Genomic DNA, 27,008 nt, shown 5'->3' with positions numbered 1-27,008 from the left:
TCTCCCTTCCCAGTGATGCTGCAGTTTACCTGAGGACTCCCGTCTTACCCCCATAGACCTGTGTCGCCTGACCCCTGTTGTGGTTCTCAATGTGACATAGAAAGTAGAGATATGGTTAATATTGATTTCCATATTTTAAAAAAGGAGTTACCTTTATTACAATAGGAATCTCTGCTTTAAAGAAATACACATGGCACTTTAAGGTGCCGCCAACTGTCTTCACTGAATTCCCAGCCTTGCTAGATCTGTGCACAGCATTTACAAGAAGGCATATATGACAAGCAAGATGTGCCCAAAATCTTCCTGGTCTCCATGGCTGTGATGCGTTATCATACCAAGGTTTCTTTTCAAAAAGGCGTGACTTCCTGTGAAAGAGAACAGCTTTTCTCTATAGAACTGATTTCTAGATCAAGCTTTCCAGGACGCAGCACACTTACCCGTGATGACGGATCCATCTGACCCAGGACCGCTTCCTAAATACTGGTATTCTGTGAAACTGAAGCTTCCAGAACTGTCCTCACCGATGGACTGAGATATGTCTTGGATGTTTCCCATCTCTTGTAGGAATTCTTCAGATAACGGGCTTTCCAGGCCATCAGCCTCGAGCGGAGAGAGGGGGCAGATGGGGCTCTCCGTGTCCACCATGTTGACTGGAGCGGGTCACCCCTCAGCTCTGACCTGTGGGAGGAAGGAAGTCATCAGTGAAACTAACAGAAGAGATCTGGGTTGTGTTTCCGGGTGAAAACATTGTTCATCGCTGAGGATGAACCTGAAGTCAGAATCTGAACAGTAACTCTGTTGGCATCTTTGAGAAGCACATTAAGAAAGGATCTTCAAACAACCAAGGTACGAGGGGCCCACCTGTGCAGCCAGAGCCAGTCACCACTTCCCACCCACACACCACAGTGTGCCTGGGGCTGGGGACACAGGTGGACAGAGACAGAGTCCCCGCTCCTGGAGCATCCCTTTTGGGGGACACAGAGGGGAGGCAAATCAACGTGACATGGGCTTCCCAGTGGGCATGTGGCAACAGGAGGAGAGTGGATGAGGGGGGTGGAACACAGGGGAGGCAGGAAAGCCAGGCTGACCAGGGCACGGTGGGGACTGGGGCGAAGGAGCCAGCTGTGCAGGCCTCTTGGGAGAGAATGTTCCAGCAAAAAGAACACCAAGTGCTAGGGCGTGCTGGCACATTCCAGGGAGAACGAGGAGGCCGCGGGCTCAGGCAGAGAGGGACGGGGAGGGCTGAGCACTCAGTCCCTGAGTGGCACATCACATTTGCTCCTGAATGTTCTCCACGTCCCCACGAAGGTCACTCATGCAGGGAGTCCTGAAAAATGATGGCAGGGGAACGCATACCTTGGGGAGATGTCAAAATCTAAGTGGGCAGTCCCAGTGCCAGAAAACTGCGCGTGTGCACGCATGACAGAACGGCGGTCCTCCTGTGCCAGTCTGCACCGGCTCTCACCCCGGCTTCTTAGCCTACTTCCTGGCGCCTCCAGACCCAGGCCCAGTCCTGGGCACCCACTCCAGCTGTGGAAGCTGTCCCTGCTGATTCTGCACTTGGGCCCCACCCTCTGCCCTCGTGGGGGGTCACTGGCCATCACTGTCACCCCACCACTGCCTCCTTTGCTTTCTGTCCACCTCCCTGAGCCCAGCCGGCTCACCCACCATCCACCTTGGCTGACTGGGAGACATTTAGCTTCTGGAACAGTTTTCCATCTGCAAACGGTCACAGGAAGCCCACCGCTCGCCTCACAGAAAGGGTACCAGGAGGTGCGAACTGCCACGGGCCGTGGCTCAACACAAGGCAATGTGTCACCTGTGACCACAGTGCGCCCGGGTCTTCTGACTGAGTGACGAGCACTTTGCAGAGCTAGCGCGGGTCCAGGAGTGCACCCGGGAGCTGCACTTCCGCACTGCAGGTTTGCTCACACAAACAACGACTTTAAGTGCAAAGATGCTGGGAAGCTGTGGCTCCCTCGGGACAAGTCACACATTTTTGTGAAATTCACCTCTCATGCTTGGAATTCTGACAAATCATCCTAGGTGATAGTAACACAAGGGGAAAAATAACAGGGAATCATTAGCGTTTTTGCAGGATTTAGAAAGCTTCCTTATTGACCACAAAAACCATGCTGAGGATCTGCACCTGTTTTCTATCATCCTTTGGGAGGTGGTGCGGGTCAGGCCCAGGGCCCAGCATGTGACGCACTCCCTCGCACCGAGCTGCACCTCGACTCTTCCGGGATATTTGGTTGTGCTTGGATCTGATGGAAGACTCCTTCAGGCAGTAGGCAAGATAATGGGTAACAAGCACTACTTGGCCTATTTTCACCATGAACAAAACAAGTTCAAAAGCCACAGTCATTGACTCAATACACGGGCCATAAAGTTCATCCTTCATGAACTTCAGCTGGCGGAGTCTGTGTGGCTGGGATTGCCCCTGTTTCCACCCTACCAGAGGCTCTCCTGGGCGGCTGCAGATGCTCACTGAGTTGCTGTCCCTCCCCCAGAACATTCCTCGGCCTGGCAGGGACATTCCAGCAACACCGGCTGCTTCCTCTGTCTGCCTCTGGGGAGTCGGGAGGTTCTGAATCTTATGGTCTGACCTCTCAGTGCTTTGAAAACATAGCGCGTCTACTCAGGGAAACGCTGGTGCTGCTGTCAATGAGCTGGACAGACACGGGGGCAGAGGACTTGGCCTGAGCTGTGGCAGGAGGGCCGGGCAGTCGCACAGGTCACTGAACACAGTGGCCCTCTTCCTCCAACCAGAGCAGATGAGAGTGCTTTTCTCTGAACGAATCCCTCAGATAGCAGAGGTCCCAAGGCACACCCCAACCTGCATGCCCTGTGGCTCCAGCGCACCCTGGCTTATTTCAGGGGACAGTCCCCTGCACTTCCATCAGTGCCCACAGAATGCTGCCATGGCCTGGTCCCTTGAGAACAGCAAACCAGGCCAGCCCGTGACAGTGCCCCATGCCTCCAGAAGTGCTCTGGGGAACAGAGTGGTAAGATTCAGCCATGGAACATTCCTTTGGCAACCGTGGAGCAGAGGATGAGCAAACCACAGGACGCCTGAAGTGCAAGAGCAACAGACGCAGGTGCAGGTGGAGGCCGGGGGTCTAAGGTCCTTGACAGCCTTTAACCCCAGGAGCTGTGCACACGGCCAGGGCTCAGATGCATGAAGAATGGGCTAAAATGAGCTGTTGACAGTGTGACGAGCACTTGGGTGAAGCCACGGCTCAGCCCCTTCTCCTCTGAGGACCCCAGGCCTGGGGCCTATGCTGGTGCAGCCCTAGGTGTATGTGGAGGTGTCCCCTCTTGTGCCTGTCCCTTCCAGGGGACTGTGAAAAGCTCATGGGCCTGGTGAAATCAAGAAAAGCATCCATCTCCTCTTTACACATGTATTTCCAGTTGGGCCCCAACTGTGTGGCAGGTGACTGGCAGCTAATCACACCACCTAGCACAGAACAAGCACTTGTGAACGGCTGCTCCATTAGCAGCCCCGTGAGGGTCTTTGGGCGCTCACCTGGGGTCTGTATGGCTGCCACGGCCTGAGACCCCCAGACAGCAAAAATATAGGGACATTTAGAACAAAGTCAAAGGGATTCCCTGTTGGAAAAGTGATCCATGATTTGCAGAATGGATCAGCCCTGAAATCGTCACAGGGGCTGAAAAAAAGCCCACAGAGGGGAAAAAAATAAGTATAACCCTGAAGAGCAGGTCTTAGGCCAGTGGTCAGACCCTTGAAGAGCAAGGGGGAGAGCAGAGTGCTCTGGGTTAGCCCTCTGTGCTGACTTACCAGGGACCTGGGCTTTGCATGGGAACTAGCACATAGTACATGCTCAATAAAGTGCACAGCAAAGGAGAGGAGCGAATTATTCATCTGACTCCCTTAGAAGCTATGACCTGTAGTCCCAGCTATGTAGGAGGCTGAGACAGAAGGATCATGAGTTCAAGTCCAGCCTGGGCAACTTAGTGAGACCCCATCTCAAAAAAAGAGAAATTTCATCACTTGGGTGGAATAAAAAAAGACTAAGTGGGGCTGGGGTTGTGGCTCAGAGATGGAGCACTTGCCTTGCATGTGTGAGGCCCTGAGTTTGATCCTCAGCACCACATAAAAATAAATAAATGAACAAAATAAAGGTATTGTGTCCATCTACAACCAACCAACCAACCAAATAAATAAATAAAAGACTAAGGGGAGCTGAGGCTATGGCTCAGTGGTACAGCACCTGCCTCGCACATGTGAGGCACTGGGTTTGATACTCAGCCCCACATAGATAAAAGTTATTGTGTCCACTTAAAACAAAAATATTTTTTAAAAAAAGACTAAGGAGAAGTCACTTCCCCTTGGCTCCCTCACAGCACCCACCGTGTTCAACCCATCTTCACTCCACCTTATAAAATGGAGTTTTCCTAGACCTAGAAGCACTTTGTACATATTTTCAAAAATTACATATTAAGGGGCTGGGGTTGTGGCTCAGCGGTAGCGCGTTTGCCTTGCACACAATGGCACCGGCTTCGATCCTCAGCACTACATAAAAATAAGTGAGGATATTGTGTCCATCTACAACTAAAAAAATTTTTAAAAATTATATATTAAGTAGCAGGGGGCTTGATGCTGCCCGACTGTGAAAACAGTTCTACATGCTGTAGGATCCGATCCCTCAGGGAAAGAACAGCTGGGAGGGTCTGGAGCTCTCCACCCAGAACTCACTTGCCATGACACATCCGGTGAACAGCTGCGTTGGTAGGTCCTTCCCCTGGTCCTCCTGCCACGCACCCTCCCTCGGGGCACTGCAGGAGTCCCTCTGCTGGCTCTGCTGTGTCATTCCACCACCCTACAGGAGCCTCTCTGGGACCCCTTGGCTAGAGGGAGTCTCCTGCACCTTTGGAGAGCAGTTTAATGACAGAAGGTGGAAATCTCGTCACAGGAGCAGCGATGGATGGCCACCAGACACAGGTCTTTCTCTTTTCCACCCAATTCACTGCCTCGCCAGAGTCTGTAGGCATTTTAGATTTGCATTTCGTATTTAGAAGTTCTTTGGCTCAATTTGTGGGCCACGTGCCCAAATAACATTTCAGAAAAGACAAACAAACAAAAGCTGCAGTGCTTTCTGAACCTTCACCTAGTACCCAGGGTTCTGGAAATAGATTAATCATTAGCATCTGCACAATGATTAACCAGCCAACCGTCGTCGGTGCAGAGAATGCCGGCAACACCTTCCAACAGGGAGCCAAGGACAGGCGTTTCAGTACACCCAATCTAACGGGTTACACACAGCTTGCGCATCGCCTAGCTTGAGCTACAGGCATCTAGATCTTTCCCGACGATGCTGAAGGCACTGAACTAGAAATCCTGTGGGCATGTGGAAAAAGCCCGTGGTGGCGTGAGCGAGCAGCTCCGGGGCTCGGGCCTCAAGAACTTCAGGGGCCACAGGCACCTTCCCATCCACTTCTAAGACACCCGCCCTGTGATGGTGTTGTCACTGCCATTTCAGTCCCAGCACTGCCCTCCAGCTTGCTGAAAGCCGTGGGCTCGTTTGTCGATGTCGTCTCGCCCTGTGGATGGTGAGGCACGTCTGGGCCTGTGCGATGGAGGTTGGGTGAGCCGTGAGTCTGTCCCAGGATGGGAAGTGACTGCAGGGACATCTGTACTGCCACTCTGAGGCTCCACTCTGCACAGACACAAGTGCAGTGGCAGAGGGGAGGCTGCAGCAGTTAGCAGCCAAGGATCGGTGGCCTCCCGGGACACTCCTGAATGTGCTGAGCCAGTTCACGATGACACTGCACTTGTGTCAAGGAAGGCTCCCTGGCGTCTGACAGAAACATCTCAGGTACCCAGCAGGGGACCTTCATGAGACTGAGCCCTTCCCTTTCAAAATTAAACTTATGGTCCCCTTGGGGAGGGGAGACCATGCTTTATGAACTCCGTGGACCATGTGTGTGCACCGCAGCCTTTGGCTGTGCTTGTCACTGGAGGCCAAAGACAGGCAGTCTCAGCCCTGAGAGGGCTGTGGCCCCAGGGCCTGGGGCAGGAGATGTGTGGACACAGAGCAGGAAGCAGGGACGTGGAGAAAAGCAGAGTGTTCTGAGCATGCCCTCAATAAAGTTGCATGTATTTTTCTTTAATTTTCCTGATACGGGAGCTGGGTGGGTGGGTATTTTGGTCCCATTATCAGGAGAAAGAGACAGAGGTTCAGAGAGGCAAGAAACATGCCCAACTAATAAGAAAGAGGCACAAGTCAGCCAATATTTGCAAATGCTGTGTGGTACATGGGGAGCCCTGGAGGGTGGTGGGTGTCCAGAGGAAGGGATGCCCAAGGCGGAGCCGACAAGGCGGAGGTTCAGCAGGAAAACCCAACAGGAGCAGGGCAAAGGCACCCCTGGAGGAGGAAACAGCTGAGCTGCACATGTGGCCTACGATGTCTTGAGGAAGCAGCTGGCAGCGAGGAGCTGGCTGCACCAGGGACTGGGGATGGGGCTTGGACGGCGGGCTCTGGCCTGGGTAACTGAGGTGACCTCCAGAATACAAAGAGCAGAACACCGTCTGCTGTGGGTGGGGATGAACGAGCTCAGCTTGAAACTATTGTCTAAGGCACCCAAGGAACGCATGCCCGGCCTGTTGGCCTCTCTGCTGAGGAGTAAGTGGCCAGATGGCCTTCGTCCCCAAGGTTCTCAGCAGCAGCTACTGAGGAGGCAAGCCCACCTCAGGGAAGGCACGCTAGGACCTGGAAGCTCAGCGCCCACCCCTGTGGATCGGGGTGCAAGGCCTGCCCCTTCCTCCCTCCTCACGGGCCCACCCCCACACCTCCGTCCTTTAACCCTGCTCTACCCCTGCCCAGGTTGCCACTGCACAGGCAGAGCCGGGCCTTACTGCTGTGCCTTACACAGCTTCCAACTCAAGTTCACCGATGGCATCAGCCTGCGAGCCCAAGACCACTGCCAATTCTCCCCGGCCGGCTTCCCAGGCAGCTCCCTGGGAGCTCAGCTTTCCTCAGGACCAAGAGGAGCCAACCACACGGAAAGACCACGACTTCGGCTGCAGTCCTACACTCTAAAGGGAGCTCTGGATTCGTGGTTTCCAAAAGCTGACCGAGGATGGTCCACCTTAAACCTTCCTCCCTCAGTTCTTAGATCAGGCCGGTGGGACTGTCTTTGGCCAGGACAGATGAGTTCTAACGTGCAGCACTGAAAGATCAGAGCCACAAAGTTCCACAACAAGGGGACCCCCGGCAGACCACTGCTCGCTGTTCATGAAGTCACAGGAAGTGGCAGGCACCAGCGAGCTCCTGACAGGAGCAGGGCAGAGAGGCCGCCTCAGGACAGAAGAGCGCACGCTGCGAAGGGATTGAGAAGGAAGGCCTCTCCTGGGCAAAAACCACCATCACAAACCTGACAGGGGGAGAGGATCGCGTCCACAACCTCCCTGAAAGTGGAATAAAAAGACAGATGGAAAATGCGAGAAGTGAGAGGACCAGGCCACTGAGAGGAAGCAGCCACAGGGCAGGAGCTCCAGAGAGCGGAGCGGAGAAGGCAGAGCACAGGAGAGTGTGACCAGGGAACGAGAGAGCCCGGGGATCTCCAGGTGCCAGAGCTGACACAGACACAAGAAAGTCCAGTCACTGGGGAATTTTAGGATGCACAGGGGCCAAAGTGGGGTCTTCAAGGTTTCAGAGGGGAAAACACCATGTGGAAAGGACTGAGCACCAGAAAGTATTCGGGTTCTCAGGAGCAACACGGTTAGCCCAAACCCACCAGCCGCGGCCTCCAAATGTCAGGACAGAGACTGGCTCCTCACCGGGTAGCCTGAGGCCCTGTGCGCGGTGCTGCAGCTGCGTTTCGCCCAGCTCTGGGACCCTCCTGGGAGCCTGGCACTTACCTCCCTTGGGGGAATGCTGGTGAAGGTGGTTTACAGGGCCAGGTGACTCACGGTGCCTCTTCTGGACACTATATTGAGTGGGGTTCAAAGCTGCCTACGTCTCCTGTGCCTGCGTCTTCACAGTGTTCCAGGTGCCGCAGCCCAACTCCAGCCACCTTTCAGACACCATGCCATACACATGCTGAAGACACACACTGATGACGGTGGTGGTGACCAACACCTGCTGTCCACGGTGGCAAGCACCGATGTCCACTAACTCATCCCCGTGCGGCCACACGGGAGGTACAGTTTCCCTGTTTACTTTACAGATAAGGGAACCAAAGTACAGAGAGGTCACAATAACATGCCCAGGGGCTCCGAACTACAGGGCATGGTGAACCCGGGCCTCGACCTCTGATTTTTAATGCCTTTCTTGCTTTAGGCGTTAACATTCGGGGTGAATTTGGATCTGATGGACCTTTTAGGATATCAAATAAAGGTCCCAACTCTCCTGTTGGTATGCCTAGATAAGGCCTTATCCAATTTATGTCTCCTAATAACTTTTGAAAGTCGTTAAGTGATTTGAGTTGATCTACTCGTATTTGAATTTTTGCTGGATGGACCATGGTTGAGGATAATAAAACTCCTAAATAATTAATTGGAAAATTTAATTGACTTTATCTATTGCTATCTCTAGATTATAACTTTTTAATAAATTTGTAAGTGTGGCATAACATTCTAGCAATGTGTTTTTATCTTTATGTGCTAATAATACATCATCCATATAGTGAAATATTTGTAGTTCAGGATTTTGATTTCTAAATGGCTGGATTGCTTTGTTAACATAAATTTGACACATAGTTGGGCTTTTAGCCATCCCTTGGGGGAGTACTTTCCATTCATATCTCTGATCAGGACCTTCATGATTCAGTGCAGGATAGTAAATGCAAAATGTGGACTATCCTCAGGATGAATTGGAATTGAAAAAAAAAACAATCTTTAATATCTATAGCTAAAACATACCAGGTTTTTGGCAAAGCAGACAACTGGGGAATCCCTGATTGGGCAGGTCCCATAATAACCATCTCATTATTAATGGCTCTTAAATCTTGTAATAATCTCCATTTACCAGATTTCTTTTTGATGACAAAAATGGGAGTATTATGGGGAGATACAGAAGGTTGTATATGTCCCTCTGCTAATTGTTGTTTGACCAGGTCATGGGCTGCTTGTATCTTTTCTTTAGTCAGGGGCCACTGAGGAACCCATACTGGTCTTTTTGATTTCCAAGTAATTTTTATTGTCTCAGTGACCCCTTCTGAAAACCCAATCCATGTCTATTTATTCCTTGATCTATTTGAATTGGTGCTGCTATACCTTGTTCTTGTTCTCCTAATTTTTTTTCCTTTCCTAAAGCCTTGTCTAGCCATAATAGTGGGCATATTTGAATTGATGTTATTTGTTAATGTCAAACCTAATTGATCTAGGACATCTCATCCCCATAAATTTATAGGAAGATGATCCAATACATATGGCTATATAGTTCCTTCACATCCTTTAGGATCCTTCCAATCTAATATCATTGCACTTCTATGGGGATTAGTTGCCACTCCTAGGCCTCGAAGCGTCTGAGTGGCTTGTTGTAATGGCCAATGTTTTGGCCATTCTTGACGAGAGATGATGCTAAGGTCTGTACCTGTATCCAGTAGCCCATTAAATTCATGTCCTTGAATATTTAGTTTTAGCATGGGGCAAGAGTCTAAATTTAAAGACGGCATAGCCCAATCTACACCTGTGGAGCCTAATCCCCTGGAACCTCTTTCTATACTACTACTGGAAAATTTATCATGTAGGCTGGGTATTATTAATAACTGTGCTATTCTATCTCCTTGTGAAATTACTGATATACCCCTTGGAGAACTGGCTATAATTTTTACTTCACCTTCATAATCAGGATCGATTACCCCAGGACTTATGATAAGTCCTTTTAGAGTAGAAGAGCTGCGTCCCAATAATAAGCCTACTGTTCCTTGGGGAAGAGGTCCTTTTACCCCTGTGGGAATGATTTGAACTCCCATCTCTGGAGTTAGTACTGCTCTGGCAGAGGTGCAGATGTCCAATCCTGCGCTTCCTCTGGTTTGTCTAGTGAGGGATCTAATGGACAATGTGTCCTGGGCACTACCCTGATGGTGTTGCTGGGTTTCTCCATTGCCCCGTATATTTGTGGTCATGGGCCCCGGAGCATTGGGCCCCCCTGTCCGTTTTTTGGCAATGGAGCCCGATGCCTTTCTCCACGATATTGTGGGTAAACACCTGGTCCTTGTCCATTTTTTGATAACAGAGTACCCTCTATGGTGGTTTGAGAACGGCATTCATTAGCCCAATGTCTCCCTCTACGGCATCATGGGCAAATACCCGGTATTCTACCCCTTTGATACCTAGTTTTGTTAAACCCTCCTCCTATGGGGCAACTCCTTTTAAAATGTCCTGTTTGTTCACAATTGTAGCATGTTTTTGGCCTGGCATCTAAAGCCTGTTGTACTGCAGCTGCCAAGACTTGCCCTTGTTCATTAATGTCTCTACATAATGTGTTTAAATCTTCATGTTTCCATGGTCTAATGGCCTCCTTGCACCAACGATTTGCTTGTTCAAAGGCTAGCTGTTTAACTAATGGCATTGCTTGCTCTGTATCCCCAAAAACTCTGGCAGCTGTTTGAATAAGCCTATCTACAAATTCAGCGTAAGGTTCATTAGCTCCTTGTATTACCTTAGATAATTGACCTTGTAAATCTCCACGTCCTTGTAAAGTCTTCCATGCCCTAACTGCATCTGCAGCAATCTGTGAGTATATGGCAGGATCATATACAATTTATTGCAGCTGACCCTCATAAGGTTCTTTTCCTAACAACATATCTAGATTTCTCTGAGGATAACCGGCTGCTGCATTTCACCTAGCCGTCTCCGTGCAAAATTCCTCATTGGCAACCTTCCATAACAGGTACTGTCCTCCATTTAGCACAGCTTTACACATACTAGTCCAATCTGCTGGCGTCATGTCCAAGTTGGTAATGGATTCGACCAAGCTTACAGTGAAGGGTGCTTGAGGACCATAGGTTGTTACAGCCTCTTTTAGCTGCTTCACTGTTTTGAAATCTAAAACATGGTGATTTCGCTGCCCTCTTGCCGCCTCAAATACAGGGCATGCTAATCTTTGAGGTCCTGTCTCAGGATCCCATCTATCAACTACGGGGGTTGAGGGCCACTCAGCATATGTTGTCTCCATAGGTGGAGCTGTTGGTTGGACACTTACGCCCTCTGGTGATAGAAAGGTGTTAGTAGCAACCTCCGGTTGTAACTTCTCTCCGGATAGCCCCTCCTTCTCTAAACTTTTTTCCCCTGTCTGACTAACTCGAGAGACTTCCTCTTTTACTTGATTTAAAATGTCTTCTCCTAGACTAAGCAAACAAGATTATACCAATGTCCATAACGGTAATGTGTCAACTGGCAGAGTTCCTGGGCTTTCCTTTTGTATCTTCTTTAAATCTTCACCATGATGGTTCCATTGTGATATATTTAACAACCCCTCTTTAATGAACCATGGGCTACACCTTTGTATCGTCTTAACGTATGCCCTAACTGTTCTTGATTTTACTCAGATGCCTCCTTCCTCTAGCACTTTACTTAATGCCCTTTCGGTTTGGTTCTTATTAATTTTTAATTCCATATTTCCGTGACAAAGACACCCCTCACTAAGATAATGCAAAACAAAACCGAGACAAAATGAAACAAAAATTCATTATATCAGCCTTTCTATCCTCCTGAAATGTCCATCCGTCCTTTCTCCCTATCTGTTCCTCAGACGCAAATAGTTTTTCCTCAGATGTGAGCAGTTTTTCTTCCATCCCACCCATCTCCAGGAACTGGCAACTTAAAACAAAAGTGAAACACAAGGAAAGAAGAATCTTTAAATGGTTACCCATCCTCTCGCACTGCCCCCAGGAGCGAGCAGTTTACCTTATCACTTACCTCAGGCGTTCCCCGTATGGGCCACCAAATGCCGCAGTCTGGCTGGGCACAAATCATGAGCCACTCAAGCAGGAACAAACTTTATTTCCAAACTTCCCGAACACCACTCAAGGGGCTCTTCCAGGAATACCACACACCAACGGGAAAATCCCTCCTCCGGAACTTCCCCAACCAACGCCAACTCTCCAGGAATCCCTGCAGAACTCCAAAGTAGTGGGCGCCCCAGGTGGACAGCAGGGGTCTAATATACAATTGAATACACAGCTTAACATAACCATCATCATCTCAATGGCTCGCTGGCATCACCTCTCAACCACTCCCTTCTGGCAAAAATGCCATGCATTCCGACTTGGCTGTGGCTCTCAGCACTCTGGGCCTCGGGATGATTCCCTGCTGATGGCCTCTTAGCTTGCACACCCCATGTCTGGTGGTCCAGACCTGATGGGCCAGCTTCTCCATCCAGAGGATGCTCTTCCTTCCCCGGATCTGCACTCAGAGCAGATGCTTCACTGTGTCAATGACTGTTGTTTAGAGCCTACAGTAAAATTTAGGGATGAGAAAAACCCACAGTATCATTCTAATTTGCTGTAAAGCAAAGGCTGGAAGTTTGAGCTAAGGAGGAAATGAAGGTGAAGACCCCTGAGCTCTTGGTAGTGGAGATCTGCTGACTCAGATGATTGTGTCATCACACAGGGCCACTGGAGTCTGGATCCTCAGATGAGGCCCTCAGGGCCAAGGCCAGTGTTCCGGTGTCTGCCAGGAGTCAATCGTTTTTTAATTTAAAAAAATCAATCAATTTTAATTAATTTTTGATTGATTTAAGAAATGATTCAGTCAGGTGCAGTGTTGCATGCCTGTAATCCCAGCTACTCAGGAGGCTGAGGCAGGAGGATCACAAGTTCAAGGCCAATGTCATCAACTTAACTAAGTCCTGTCTCAAAGTAAGATTTAAAAAACTTAAAAGGGCTAAACATGTAGCTCAGTGGTAGACAGCTTGCCTAGCATGTGTGAGATCCTAGATTCAACCCCCAGTTCCTGCCACTCCCTCATTAATTGGCATATAACTGGCATACAAAATTTGTGCATATTTAAAGAGTACAAATTGGGTAAGTTTTGACATAAGTTTACATCCAGAAAACCACCATCGCAATCAAGAAGGGTCCCCTCTTGTCCTTCCATGTCCACCCCTCTGGTCTGCTGTCACTACAGATTAGTTTGCCTTTTAGATAAGCCAGCTTTAAACTCTTTCCATTTACATAAGCAAGCTTTCATTAACATAATAATATCCACTTTTATCGGTATAAGCAAGCTTTTAAAATTGCACTGCTCTGATGAGAGTCAGGCTGGGAATTCTGTCTCCTCTGGTGACAGGTCTGTTCAAATCTTTGGCCAGTTTTTAAAGCCGGGTCATTTATTTTCTTTCAGGAGAGTTTGACAGTTCTTTCCGTATTCTGGTTATAATTCCTTTATCGAGTATATGTTTTCCAAGGACTTAGTCCCAATCTGTTACTTTTTATTTTCCTAAAATTATCTTTTGAAGAGCAAGTTTCCCTTTTGATAAAGTCCAACTTACTATTTTTGTCTTTTATGAATAGGGTTATTGGTGCCATATCTGTGACGTCTTTGCTAACCCCGGGTCACAAAGATTTTCTCCTGTTTTCTTCTATAAGTTCTATAGTTTTAGATTTTACATTTAGATCTATGATCTATTTGTAGTTAATATTTGTTATCTGGTGTGAGGTAGGGATTGAGTTCATTTTGGGCATGTAGGTAACACATCACTTTCTAAATTTATTGAAACCTATTTTACAACTCAGATTATGGTCTATATTGATAAATTTTCTGTATGCAATGAAAAAATAATATATATCCTGCTATTGTTGTCAATGAGATCAAGTTGGTTGATAATGTTATTTTATAGGCTGATCTGTGTTTGTTCTATGAATCTGAGTATACTTGTGTGTTGGCCCAGTTCTCCTTGTAGTTCTAGCTCTGCTAGTTAAAGCTCTGCTATTAGATGCATAGACTCTGATGACGGTTAAATCTTTCTAATGAGTTGACCCCACTATTTCTTCCAAGTTTTTTTTGTATCACTCCTCTTTTTTCCCCCAGGGTCTTCAATTATACATACATTAAGTTGCTTAAAGCTATTCCACAGTTAACTGATAATGTTTTCTTTTTTAAAAATTATTTTTTTCTCTGTGCTTCATTTTAAATAGTTCTTATTCCTATGCCTCAAGTTCACTGTTTTTCTTCTGCAATGCCTAATCTGCCATTAGTCCTCTGCAGTGTATTTTAATCTTGGACACTGCAGTTTTCATTGTGGATTTTGATTTGCATCTTCTGTTATATCTTCCATGTCTCCACTTAGCCTTGGGAGCCTGTGAGATACAATCATAGCTACTGTAATGTACTTGCCTGCTAAACCTGGTACTTCATTCTGGGTCAGTTTCAATTCATGGATTTTCTTTCTCATGATGGATCCTCTCTTCCTGCTCCTTTATATGTCTAGCGATCTTTGATTGACACCAGATATTTTCATTTTACCTTGTTCAGTGCTGGATAGCTTTGTATTCCTATAAATATTCTTGAGCTTGGTTAAGAGCTGCAGTGAAATTGCTTGGAAAACCTCTGATCCTCTTGTGCCTTACTTTTGAGATGCATCAGGCAGGACCATGGTTGTGTGGTCCAGTGTGATCATCCCCCTGCCGGGGCAGGATCTTCTCAGGGCTCTGATTCCCGCTGAAGTGCGAGGGCTTCAGGGCTGGTGGGAGGAACAGGCATTGCTCCCAGTCCTGTGTGAGCACCAGGCACTGTTCCTGGCCCAGAGCGAGGGCTGGGCACCATTCCCTCTGACCCTCTCAGACGGTTCTTTTCCTGGCCTCAAGCACTTCTGTTCACATGCATCCAAAAGTCCCCTGGCAGCTCTCTGGATCCCTCGATGCACAGCTTTCTCCTCCTGCACTTTGACAGGGACACTCTAGACAAGTTGGTCCCTTCTGGATCCCAGTTTTATCTCCTCAAAAGGGACTCTGCCAAGCTTTTCCTGGGTGGCTCCTCCCTGCGCTGCAGCCAGGACCCTCTTCTCTCTCCCAGCTGTTGATGCCCTCACTGCTGATGCCCAGCATCCTGGAAGGGACTGCTCCCTGATTGTCTGGAGTCTTGATTCTTCCACCCTGAATGAAGGAGCCAGTCTCCCCCGTCCTCAGTGCCAGGGATTGAACGGAGGCCACACATGCCAGCCAAGTGCTCCAGCACATCCCCAGCCCATTTTATCTTGAGACAGAGAGTTACTCAGCTGCCCAGGCTGGTCTTGAGCTTTGTGATCCTCCTGCCTCAGCCTCCCGAGGAGCTGGGGTTGAGGGGTGCACCACCACGTTTGGCAGAACTCAACATCCTCACACATAGAGGAGAGGCAGCTTACCAGGTCACAACCAGGATCTCTCAATCTCTAAACATCCATGTTCCCTTGTGTTAAACAGGAGTATCTTATAATCTCCTTTAATATGGTTCAGATTTGCAAGGCAAATTAGCTATTAATTTATATTTTAACAATTTATTCACTCCTTAAAGAACCTAATAAACCTTCTTGGGCATACACCTGAGTTTGGGGGGTTCTGGATATTGAACCAAGGGCCACTAGCCACTGAACTACACCTCTAGCCCTTTAGATTTCTTTTGAGACAGGGTCATGCTAAATCACTGAGACTGGCCTCCACCTTGCCATCCTCTTGCCTCAACCTCCCCAGGTGCTGGGATTATAGGCATGTGCCAACACGCCTGGCTTGAGATTCTCATATAGCTCTTTGGGCATGTACCTGAGAGCCTGACACAGGTCCTCGTATATAGACCCAAGGGTGTGATGGACCCTGTTCTCCTCACAAATACTCAAATCCCTCTTTTAACTCAGCCTTGGGATTCATCCCCAAACCTGTTCATTTTGAATCTTGGAGAATCTCATACTATCAAGTCTTCATGTAAAATAGTTTTTATAGTTCTGACATTAATGTTAGAATTACTGAAAGACCAACAAAATAGGAAGGAAGAACACCAGTAGGCTATTGAAGAGATTATTCTCTAAAGTACAGAACTCAAGGGACTAGCCAATATAAGTGGACCATACAGCAGGCGAACCTGATGACCCTAACTGGCCCCTGACAGTTCCCTCTGACATCCAACAGTCACCGACAGTAAGTCAGCATGCCCACAGAAGGTCTAAGTGACGCCAGAACCTTCCACCTGCTCTCATCTGAGTGTTGGCAGGAAGGAACGTGGAACAGGACAGGCCCTCCGGACGCCAGTGAGGCAGCCTCTCAGAAAACGGACTGGGCAGTCGGCTGGCTACTGCACTCCCAGGCAGTCACCCCAGTGAAACGAAAACTCACATTCAATGAAAACCTGCATGCAAGCCAAGAGCATGACCGAGAGAGGAAAACACAGCTCGGACATCAGCAACTCAGCAAGACCCTGTCTCTAAAAAAGATATTTTTTTTAAAAAAAAAAAAGGGCTGGGGATGTGGCTCAATGGTAAAGCACCAGTGGGTTCAATCCCTGGTTCCAACAACAATAACAAATAAAACAAGGGTCGGTGAGAGGGCTGCGGGTCAGGCCCCTCACACTGCCCATGTGAGTGAAATGGGCAGCCTCTTGGAAACGATTTGGAGGTTATCAAACAATTAAACACAGTTATCCAGTGACCCAGCAGTTCCACTCCAGGAGAAATGTAAACATACATCCACACAGACCCGTGTGCCTGTGCCACAGCCACGGTATTCACGACAGCCCAGAAGTCAGAGCCAAACGTCCACCAGCTGACAAATGGTTGAAAGACTGGAATATCTCTTCAATAAGCAATGAACCACGGAGGCCATGCCCAGCTCGGCCATCCTCAAAGACTCGGCTCTAGGTGGAGGAAGGCCCTCACCGACCTCCTGTCTGACTGCGTTTACACCAAGTGTCCCCAGGAGGAGAGGACATGGGAAGGGGATCCGAGCTTGCTTGGGGCTGGCAGCAGGGGGTGCTGGAGACCCTGGACAGGATTACAAATGGCTCAGGGTTTCCTTCAGGGCTGACAAAAATCTTCTGAAACAAGATTGTGTGACATCAACACAGCACTGCAAGTCCCTGAGACACACGGAATAGCACGTTTTAAATCTGTGCTGTGTGGTCATGTAGGGTACATCTCAACAGAGCCACTGAAACAGAACACTGGGGCACGAATTGATCATAACAGCCCCAAAGCAGAAGCCACCTAGGTGTGCCGCCCTGGCCAGCGACTTGGTAGTAAAGGAAAGGAGCTGTGGACACTCCCAACAGTGTGGCCATCCAAGCCCAGGGTCCCAGCCACAGTGCAGGACACTGCAGACCCCGCCTGGCCCTGACCTCACCATTTCACCATCTGCTCCCACAGTGGACGTGAGAACCCGGGGTCTGAGGGTGAGCGGTGGTCCCACCCTGCACAGGAGCTGTGGTTGCCAACACCCGCTTACACACCAGAGCACACGCAGATTTCAGTCCCCTCAGGGAGACTCTGACCTCAAATCTAGGATTCAAATTCACGTCTGGCAAGTGAACCCAACAGCATCCCCAAGGGTGTTCCCCCCCCACCCCCGTTTGGAGTCCAGCTGGGGGCTGGGTGCGTTTGCTGCCATTTCCCCTCCCTCCGGCCCATTCCCACAGCTTCTCTTTGTCCTCTGGGATGATGGCATTCTTAGGACGCCATGATGGCATTCTTAGGACACTATCTCCAGCTCTGCCTGTTAATGGAGGAGCCAGAAGCTGCTTTAATGCCGACCAGTAGGAGCCCCTCACGGTGGCAGGTGGGTATGAGAATCCACATCGGGGGAACCTGTCGCCGGAGGCACCTTGTGTCCCACGTGGCAAATACAAGAAACCCACAGTGTGACTGTTCTGGCCATCTCCAACTGAGAGGGCAGAAAGAGGGTGGCGTCCCCCTGATGACATCGCTGGAAGCTGTTCCATGTCACCTGCACATTTAGCAAATGCCAGTCACTGGGGCCTCCTTCCACAGCTGAGTGCAGGACCAGCCCTTTCCTAAGGAAACTGGGACAGTTCAATTCAGGGAACACCAAGGGGACAGAAGCAAGCTGCTCTTAAAAATAGAACTTTCTGCTATTAATCAAAGTTCTGCATAAAAATAAGAGAAACAGGGAACCTGCTAAGGGTCTATTCTCCAGGCACAGTAATCTTTCTGGGGTCACTGATTATGGGACTGCCCGGGCCAAACACCAGAGCATGCTGGGAAACTGTGGAAGTGAGGGCTTCCTGCAGCCACCCTGCGCCCCTGCCCTGCCGGCAAGCGCGAATGTCCAGACCGCACAGCTGCCCGCAGACTGGGCGCGACACGCCCTGATGCAAGCTTGTCTTTTATGTCTTCACAGAGCTGCTGTTTCCCGTCACTTGCAATCGGGTTTTCTTGTTTGCTATTTGTTCTGAGTGATTATTTCCCTTTTCAATGACCACCATCCGTCCCTCAGGGGCACCTTGGCTCAGGGGTCACCTGCTCCCACCCAGCTCCAGCCACAGCCTCTCCCCACTCTCTACCCCCCTCAGGGTGCGGGGCCCCGTTCCTGCTGGGCTCATGGTCCTGAGGGAAAGCCCTGACTTGCCCCCACCCCTGCTGAGGGACTCACTGAGCAGCCTCCTCCCAGGTACTGGGTTTGCAGGTAGGGAAAGAGACCAGGGGCAGGTACCACTCAAGGCCACATGGTCACATTTTTTAAAGGGGCCACACTCCCTTTTCAAAACAGAATGTAGAAACTGTACTGGCAGTAACTCAGGTCTAAGGTCAAGTTCTCCCTGCCCCGTGGTGGAGCACCTTCTCATACACAAGCCCCTCGCTGCTGGGCTGACTCTCCAGGCTTTGTCAGCTCCTTTAGCCTTGTAAGTGACCTACAGCTCTGCCCTTGGCCCTGACCTGCCAGAGGGAGCCTCTTACCAGCTAAATTGGAGCTGTCCCAGCCCCACTCAGAAGCCCTGGTCTGCTCATACACAGAGCGCAAAGCAGGCTTCCAGGGACCTGATGACACCTTCTCTTGGGACCTCATGTCCTCCCACCCGGACATTCCTCCAGTCACACTTCCTTGCTGCTCCTCACTGGCCCAGCCAGCTGCTGCTCTGCCAAGACACCGGGTCTCACTCTGCCCAGCAGCACCTGCTCCCGAGTCCTTCCTCCTCCCTGAGGTCCACCTGCCCAGCCCCAGGGTCCTCACCCCACCCATATCTGCTCTGTGCTTGCCCTTCCCGCTGCACCTGGCAGCTTCTAACACACCAAGTCACAAACTCAGCCACCATGAAGACGATCTGGCTTCCTCTCTGAGAACAGAGATTTTGCGCATGGGGCTCACTGATGTATCCCTAGTGCTTAAGAGTGGAGCCTGGCACAGGGAAGGAGCTCTCTAAACATTTGATGACGTTTGATCCCAAGTGAGCGCATCTTCTCTTTATTTCCCTCTGCAAACCCTGTACTCTGACCAAAATAAACTACTCAGCATTTTCCAGACCCACCTCACGTTCCCCAGCCTCCATCCTCCGTCCTGTTCTTTCCACCTGAAATACCCCACCCTACACTCACACATTTGAGCAGAGCTCAAGTATCTCTTCTTTGAGAGCCTCCTGGACCCCCTGGAGTGAAGGACCACATCCACCTCTACATCGCCACAACTCAGGTGGTAGGCACTGAGCTGTACCTTGAGCAGAGCTCTCCTCTGTCCCCTCCTCCCCTACACAGGCAGGTGTTCACTAAAAACTTAATGAGCTAGTGGAACACTGGTGCTATATTCTGGACATTGTTTCCTCTCTTATAAAAAACTCATTTTAGCAATGAACCTATGAAAGGAGCTTACCCAGGGGACACAGCCAGTGTTTGGGGAACAGAGTTGATCGTAGGACAAACTCTTTTCTAAAGAAATAAGGATAAATACAACTTTAAAGTGTTAAGAACACCAAGCCAACAGAAGCCAGCTATTTACAAACCATGTGGGATTCTCTGCTATGAAGTTCCTAAAGTGCATCCTGAAACCACCTAAAAGGAGAGCACATGGGGGCTCCTAGTCACTGAGAATGTCTGTAATGTCTGTAACAAGCTCTGTAGAGTCTACATTGTCCCATTAAACACAGTCAGGACACGTTTGCAGGCTTGGTGTCGGATGTCAGTATCCTTACATAGCAAACAAGGCTCTTCTAAAGAGTTAACTGACTCCTTTCCAATACTGAGTGTCCCTTCCATGAACATGGTACATCCATCTGTTTACTGGAGCTATATTTAACTTCTCCCAATAATATAATCAGAATTCTGAGTAGAAGTCTTGCATCTATTTTAAAATTTATATCTAGGTACATGATATACATATTTAATTTAGTTTTAATTAGTAGACTGTTATTATATAGTAGTTTAAGCTTTAGAGAGAAATTAAGAAGCAAGTGCAGAGAGTTTCACCCCCTCCATAGTTTCCCTATTGTCAACATCTGGCGTGGGTGAGGTACATTTGTTACCACTGGTGAGCCAATGCTGATATATTATTAGCTAAAGTCCATAATTCTCATTACTGTTCATTCTTTGTGGGTGTACATTCCACAGGTTTTGGCAAATGTATAGAACAGCAATTATCACCATTATAGTATACTACAGAGTCGTCCTACTGCCCTAAAAATGCTCTGCGCTCCACCTACTCGATTTTCCCCCCCTAACCCTGAGCCCCTGGCAACTACTGATCTTTCTACAGGCTCCATGATTTTGCCTTTTCTATAATGTCATACAGTTGTGAGATCATACAGGATGGAGTTTTTCTGGTATACAACATGCTTGATGATAATATAACTGGTATTGTTTGCCAACATGTTTTCCAAAGTGGCTGCTGCATTCCCATCAGCAGCATACGTGAGTCCTATTCCATATCCTAACACATGTGGTCAGTATGCTGAGTTTCAGCTGCTGCAGGGAGCATATAGTGATATCTTTATTAACAGTGATATCTACTACTATTAATTTACATTTCACTAATGTCCTTTTTTATCTGCTTACTTGCCATCCATTTAAATGTGCCCTTTATTGATGAGCTACTTCAAAGATTTTCTCCATTTTTAATTGGGTTGTTTGTTGTCTTCTTACTGGATTGTAAGAGCTCTCTGTATATTCCAGATCCGCCTTTCTTTAGATATACATTTTGTAAATATTTTCTTTGAGCCTGTGGCTTGACTCTTCATTTCCTTACATATCTTTTGATAAGAAAAAGTTTATAATTTTATAATAATAATTTTTTCTTTTATGGTTCATGCTTTTTGAATCATATTTAAAAAAATCTTTGGCAAACTCCAAATCCCTATGACTTTTCCCTATGCTTTCTTCTGGAATTTCTATGGTTTTAAATCTTAAAATTACATCTATGACCCATTTCAATAACACAATAATATATGATAATATCATGTTATATTAACAATAAATACTATTTGGCATGTGGTATGAGGTGAGGGTTGAGGTTCCTTCTTTTGCATATGGTCATCTAATTGTTACAGCGCTGTTTGCAGAAAGATGGCCTTTTCCCCACAGAAAAGACTTGGCACCTGACCTGACATCGATGGTCCACATATGCATGGGTCCATTTCTGGACTTCTTATTCTGTTCCATCCATATGACTTTTTTCTTATCAATGGTGCCATATTGTCTTGATTCCTGTGGCTCTATAATAATTCTTGAAATCAGGTGGTCTACATGTCCAGCTATGTTGTTCCTTTTCAAAGCTGTCTTAGTCACCAAGGCCCTTTGTATTTCTGTAGAGTTCAGAACTTGCTTGTCAAATTCCACAATTGGGCATTTTGCGATCTGCTTTTGACTGTACTGAGTCTGTAGGGCATCCTGGGAAGGACTTCTGAGTCTTCTGATTTAAGAGGATTGTTATAACTCACTCTTTATTAAGGTCTTTTAAAATTTCTCTCAACAGAATTTTGTAGATTTCAGTGAACATGATTCACACATTTTATCCTGAAGCATTTTGTAATTTCAATGCTGGATTACACTAACCTGTTCCTGGAGTAAACCCAACTTGCAGCACACAGAAGATTCTTTTCAAGGTCTTTTCAGTCAGCTCTCACTGTGATGAAAATATCTGAGAAATCAACTTATTTTGGCTGGCGGTTTCAGAGGTTTCAGTCCGTGTTTGACTGGCCGCAGTGCTCTGCGTTGGAACCGAGGCAGAGCCATGGCGGGAAGTGGTTGGTAGAACACAGCTGCTCCCTCACGGCAGCCGGGGAGCAAAGGACAAGGGGGCTAGGGGACAAGGCGCCCTTCAGAGGCACAGCCCGTGACTCACCCCTTCCAACGAGGCCCAGCTCCTACAGCTTCCACCACCTTCCGATACTGCAGCAGGGGGACACCCGTCCTTCAACACACGAGCCTTCGGGGACGGTCCAGATCCAACCATCAAAGCTGCGCTGGGGCCTTCATTGTCTGGCTCAGGGGTTAGCTCCGATGCTCCTTCTGTGAAGGTAATGCCTTTGCTTCTTTCCTCTTAGCTTCTTTTAAGATAACGTTTTGTCTTTATTTCTTCGGGAGTTTTACTGTGGTGTAAACATATATATGTAAATCCTGCTTGGGGTTCTCTAGGCTTCTTGGACTTGCAATGTGTCTTTCCTCATCACTCACCATTCACCCCCCACCAGGCTCAGTTACAGTCACTACATCCTTTGTATTTCCAGTCCTTCATCTCTTCGTGCTTCACTTTGGCTACTTTTTTCTGATCTATCTTATCATTCACCAATTGTTTCTTCGGTGGTGTCTATTCTGCTGTTTTAGCTATCTATAGAGTATGTAATTTCACTTTGTGTATCTTTTAGGTTTGCAACTAAAAATGGTTACTTTTAAATCAATGTCCTTTTTTGGGAATGTGATTTCTAATGCACTATCAAAATGATCAATTTTGACTTCCACCTTCTTGAACACAGGAAGAAGGTCAAAGTTTATGTCTTGTAAGTCTAATGCTGAGAGTCACGGGGGTCTGTTTCTATCATCATTGTTTCTACTGATTCATGAGGCTTCTCTCACCTGCTCAGTCAGTTTTGTGCTGTTGCCATTACTAGAAAGCCTTGACGCACGTGGTAGTGTAAGACCACAGAAGGGTCATGCAAGCTGAAATGGTGCAAAGCAATTTTAATAACCCATGAGAACAATCACACTTGTCCTGTGACTTTTAATTTTTTTGTCAGCATATGAAAACCATCTCTGGCTATGAGTTGTAAACACACAGGGAAACTTTTTTAAAGACAGTAAAACTAGTGTTTGTTTAGCACTGTAATTTAATAGGTAAGAAACCACAGTGAGAACTACGATGCCTACTTTTCTGTAAGAACCTTCTGGAGGCAGCGTGAGTGCACTGGTCTGCTTTGTGGCACTGTGTATGGAGCCTGGGAGGCTGACACAGGCAGCCCCGAGAGGGGACACTAGTCTAGATTCTTGGGGTGGGCCCAGTAGACTCCCCTGAGCTCTTAGCAGCTGACAACCTTTGCTGGCAGAAGGGGTGGCAGGAGTGACCAGGCAAAGGGGGGTAGGGAAAAGGAAGCCAGGGCACTCGCACGCCACTGACTCTGACCGAGGAGGGAGCCACAGCCGGGGAACATGCTGGCCCCTAGAAGCTGAGCACAACCCTTGGCTAACAGGCAGCAAGGGGCCGGGGCCAGATGGGCTTTTCAAACCTCATGAAATTGTGTACAAAGAGGAAGGATTTGACTGTATGCAAATTGCATCTCAATAAATCAAATATAAGAACAAAGCCAAACGCCTCCCCTCTGCTGCCTGGCTTCCAGGGAGTCTCCTACAAAGTGAGAGCTTGCTATAGAAGGCCCCCACCACACCACACACCTCAGAGCAGGTGACCGGGCTGTGTGTCCAGGACGTCAGGAGGCTAGCTTGCTCCCACCTGACGTGACAGGGTTTGTGGCCCCGGGGTCTCCTCCACCCTGGCAGGCAAAGCCTGCACGAGAAGGCCTCCGTGAGTCCTCACCTCATTCACGCCTTTCACACTGAAGGGTGCCAGGCCCAGGCCCGCAGACCGCCCTGCCCCGACTGGGTGGAAGCCAGCCCTCGGCTCTCGGGAGCTGCAGACACACAGCACAAGGGCCGCATGGGCTTGCTGACTTTTCACGCTGGACCTGTGGGCGACCCAGCGAGGCAGACGCTGTGACTAAGTGACGTTGTTTCCTGAATGCAGGCCCTCAGGGTCATGTGAGGGTTAATGGTCACCAGAGATTAGATCCTGCTGACCGATGTGGGTCAAGAGGGGTTTAACCAGGACATTTAATGCCTTTAAGATCATAATCGGAAGAATTAAAACGGGTTCTGAAGATTCTTGGAGAATTTCATGTCTTTTTTCTCCCTCAACTTAATTCCTTTAGCGAGAAGCAATTCCAAATTTTGAGGACAAACATGTACTGAGCTGCGCTGGATCCCTGTAAATCCTGCGTGCCTCCCTGGCCACTCACGCGACCCTTGGTCCAGCTCTTCACATGCTGCAGGTCAGGCGCTTCCCCCCTGCACTCACCGTGTCCTGCAGAGCCCCCTGCTCCCCCAGCACCTAGAAGAGCGCTGGCACTGCTGACGTCCAGAAAACACCCGCCAAGCGATGAACGCACTTGGGAACAGACGGCCGTGGAGCGAAGGCACCAATGTCAAAGCAGACAGATGCAGAGCGCCACAGGGCACGTGCCCCACGGGGTTCCTGAATGTAGCGTGGGAAGACCCAGGAAGGCACTGGACCTAGCCCATGTGAGGCCAGGACACCGAGCGCAGGCCAGCTGAGAACGCCACCTGAGTCTAAGAGCCCCGAAGGCGGCAAGGGTCCTGTCCCTTGTGCTGCCCCGGAGGCCCCCACTCCAGCCCAGCTGGGGCCAGTTACTGAGCCAGGGAAGGGACCCCAGAGTCAGGGCAGCTCAGACAGACCCAAGGAGTTGGAGTGTCCTGGGGAAGGTGGAGGTGACGCCTGAAGGCAGAGGGTAATGGACTTGGAGCCCAGCAGAGCAGTAGCCAAGGGCAGGGGTCTCGTGGGAGGCAGAGGGGCAGCCAGGCCGGGGCAGGGAGGACACAGCAGTGTGCAAGAAGGGGGACGCCCTCCGGCCTGTCTTCCTGAGGAGGCACACGCGCAGAATCGGGAAGTACACGTCTACTTCCTGGCCCCGCAGCAACTCACCTCCGGGTGGCAGTGGGACACACGGGGTGGCCCTCAGGGTAACTGGAGGGTGGACATGTTACACCGAGGGCGGCAGCTTCCTATTTCCAACTCCTTCTCTGAGGTCTGAGTGTTTACTCCCCTCCTGTCTTTCAGAGGTTTCATTCTTGTAGAGTAGGTACCAAACCCAACATGATGGGGGTGATTTTCTGAAATACCTTTTACAAAGTGCCTTCTCCTGCTAAGAAAGCCCACATTTAAACTCATCTGTTCCCAGCGGGTGACCTCGCATCCCTAGCTTCTGTGCTCTTCTTAGGAGTCAGGGACGCTCTGGCAGGATTCTTTTTCTGAAGTCCTAGTTCCCTAAGTCTGTGCCTCTGTTATTATTCAGATTATCAGCTGCCCTTGAGGGTGGTTAAATATTCACCTTCACTTAGACTTCTGCCCCAGACACCAAAAGATAACCTGGTTGGATTCACCCAGAGAACAGAGCAGCTGAAGCTCCGAGAGGAAGAAAGGCACACTGTTTCTCTCTTCTTACGTTGGCCTCCGATAACAGCCTCACTCTGTCCACACTCAAAGCCAGGGACTTTGGAAGAGCTGCCACCACTCTTGATGGAGAGCTGTCCATGCAAAGCTTTCTCCTGACTCCAGCTGCCATTCCCTTGGCCAGGAACTGGGACCCCTGGGGTTCCCACGCCAGCTCAGACCACACTCACATCCTTCCCTGGCCATTCCAAGCAGGGCTTCCTACCTACCCTTCCTCCACCACTGTGATGGATCCACCCTCCACCCCTGGACTCCTGAGTGGGCACTCCCTGTACCCCACATCTACAATGCTTTCTGCTTCCCTCCCCACCTTCCTGTCATCTCTGATCACAGAGGTCTCCTAACTCCACCAGTCAAGCTCCCTCTCCAGGGACAGGGGCTTTGGCTGCATTCAGAAGCCCCCATCACTTTCTCTGGCGGTGCCTCTCCCTGTCCAAAGCCCTCCTCTGGACATGGGCTCCAGCGCAGGTGGGCTGCGCATCTGTGCGTTGGCTTTTCCAGCTGCTGGCCTCTTTCAGGACTTGTCACCAAGTATCCTCACAGAGGAGGTTGCCTTTATGTCTCAAAAATGGCAGCGACAGAATGTCTTCCTTTCTGGAAAATGCTCTTGACAAGACAAGCGAGGTTTTCAAAGGACAGGAGAACAAGGGTCACGTTTTGAACTTTTGGACAGCCAGTCAGGGAAGGTGAGCCAAAGTTCCCTTGCCTATATCTGGTGACAGGTTTTGTAACATTTTTCAAAGTGGGGGAAAGGCAATATAGTTCTTAGGCAAAATACTCTCCCTCATAAACTGCAGCCAGGTGCAGTGGCCACACCTGTAAGCCCAGCAACTCAGGAGGCTGAGGCAGGAGGATGGCAAGTTGAAGACCAGCCTCAGCAGCTTAGTGAGACCCTGTCTCAAAATGAAAAAATAAAAAGGGATGGGAGTGTGGTAAAGCACCCCTGGGTTCTGTCCCCAGTAGCACAAAAATCAAGCAAATAAATAGACGGATTGTAAAGTCCAAAGATATTGTAGCCACATCAAATACTGCCCTGTTTGTTTTTATTGTAAATAGCTTTCACATACTGAGAGATGAGTCCATCTGAACCAAATTTCAAAGTCCTCTGACCATTTTTTTCTACAAACATCATTGATGTTAATCCCATCCCAACACACAGACAAACACACAGAAAGTGAGCAGGGAATCACCCGACACCGACTCAGTCACCAAGCTGTCCTGTGGAATGAGCTATAATCGAACTGCAGGAAAGAAGTTATCACATTTGCTCATAATTCTAGACAAAGGCTTGTGTTATTTTGTCCAGTAAAGAAAATTGCCAGAAAATGCATTTAAAAATTCTTCCAGGAAGCCGTCTCATAGTTCACATACAGGTGATAGAGAAAACTTCAGAT

General features: G+C 48.9%; 1 protein-coding gene and 1 long non-coding RNA gene across 6 annotated transcripts in view; one reads left to right on the top strand and one right to left on the bottom strand.

Annotated features, from left to right (window-relative positions):
* Nucleotides 1–27,008, bottom strand: part of PPARA (peroxisome proliferator activated receptor alpha) — a 53,902-nt gene that overhangs the window by 21,530 nt on the left and 5,364 nt on the right. For 3 of the 5 annotated variants that reach the window (XM_081310530.1, XM_081310534.1, XM_081310532.1), the window contains exon 3: nucleotides 438–678. In XM_081310530.1, the coding sequence (XP_081166656.1) occupies nucleotides 438–645 (208 nt within the window). In that variant the 5' untranslated portion in view covers nucleotides 646–678. Of the gene's footprint in view, nucleotides 1–437; nucleotides 681–27,008 lie in introns of all 5 variants that reach the window. The other 2 variants (XM_081310531.1, XM_081310533.1) reach the window with 1 other exon arrangement.
* Nucleotides 4,833–25,305, top strand: LOC308658068. The gene is made up of 2 exons (XR_014024133.1): nucleotides 4,833–4,966; nucleotides 24,296–25,305. It is a non-coding gene; the product is annotated as an uncharacterized lncRNA (long non-coding RNA).

Source organism: Spermophilus citellus (genome assembly GCF_964194105.1).
Source record: "Spermophilus citellus genome assembly, chromosome: 10".
Lineage (NCBI taxonomy): Eukaryota > Metazoa > Chordata > Mammalia > Rodentia > Sciuridae > Spermophilus > Spermophilus citellus.
The sequence above is the reverse complement of the archived record's forward strand: the minus strand, read 5'-3'. Positions and strand labels throughout refer to the sequence as shown.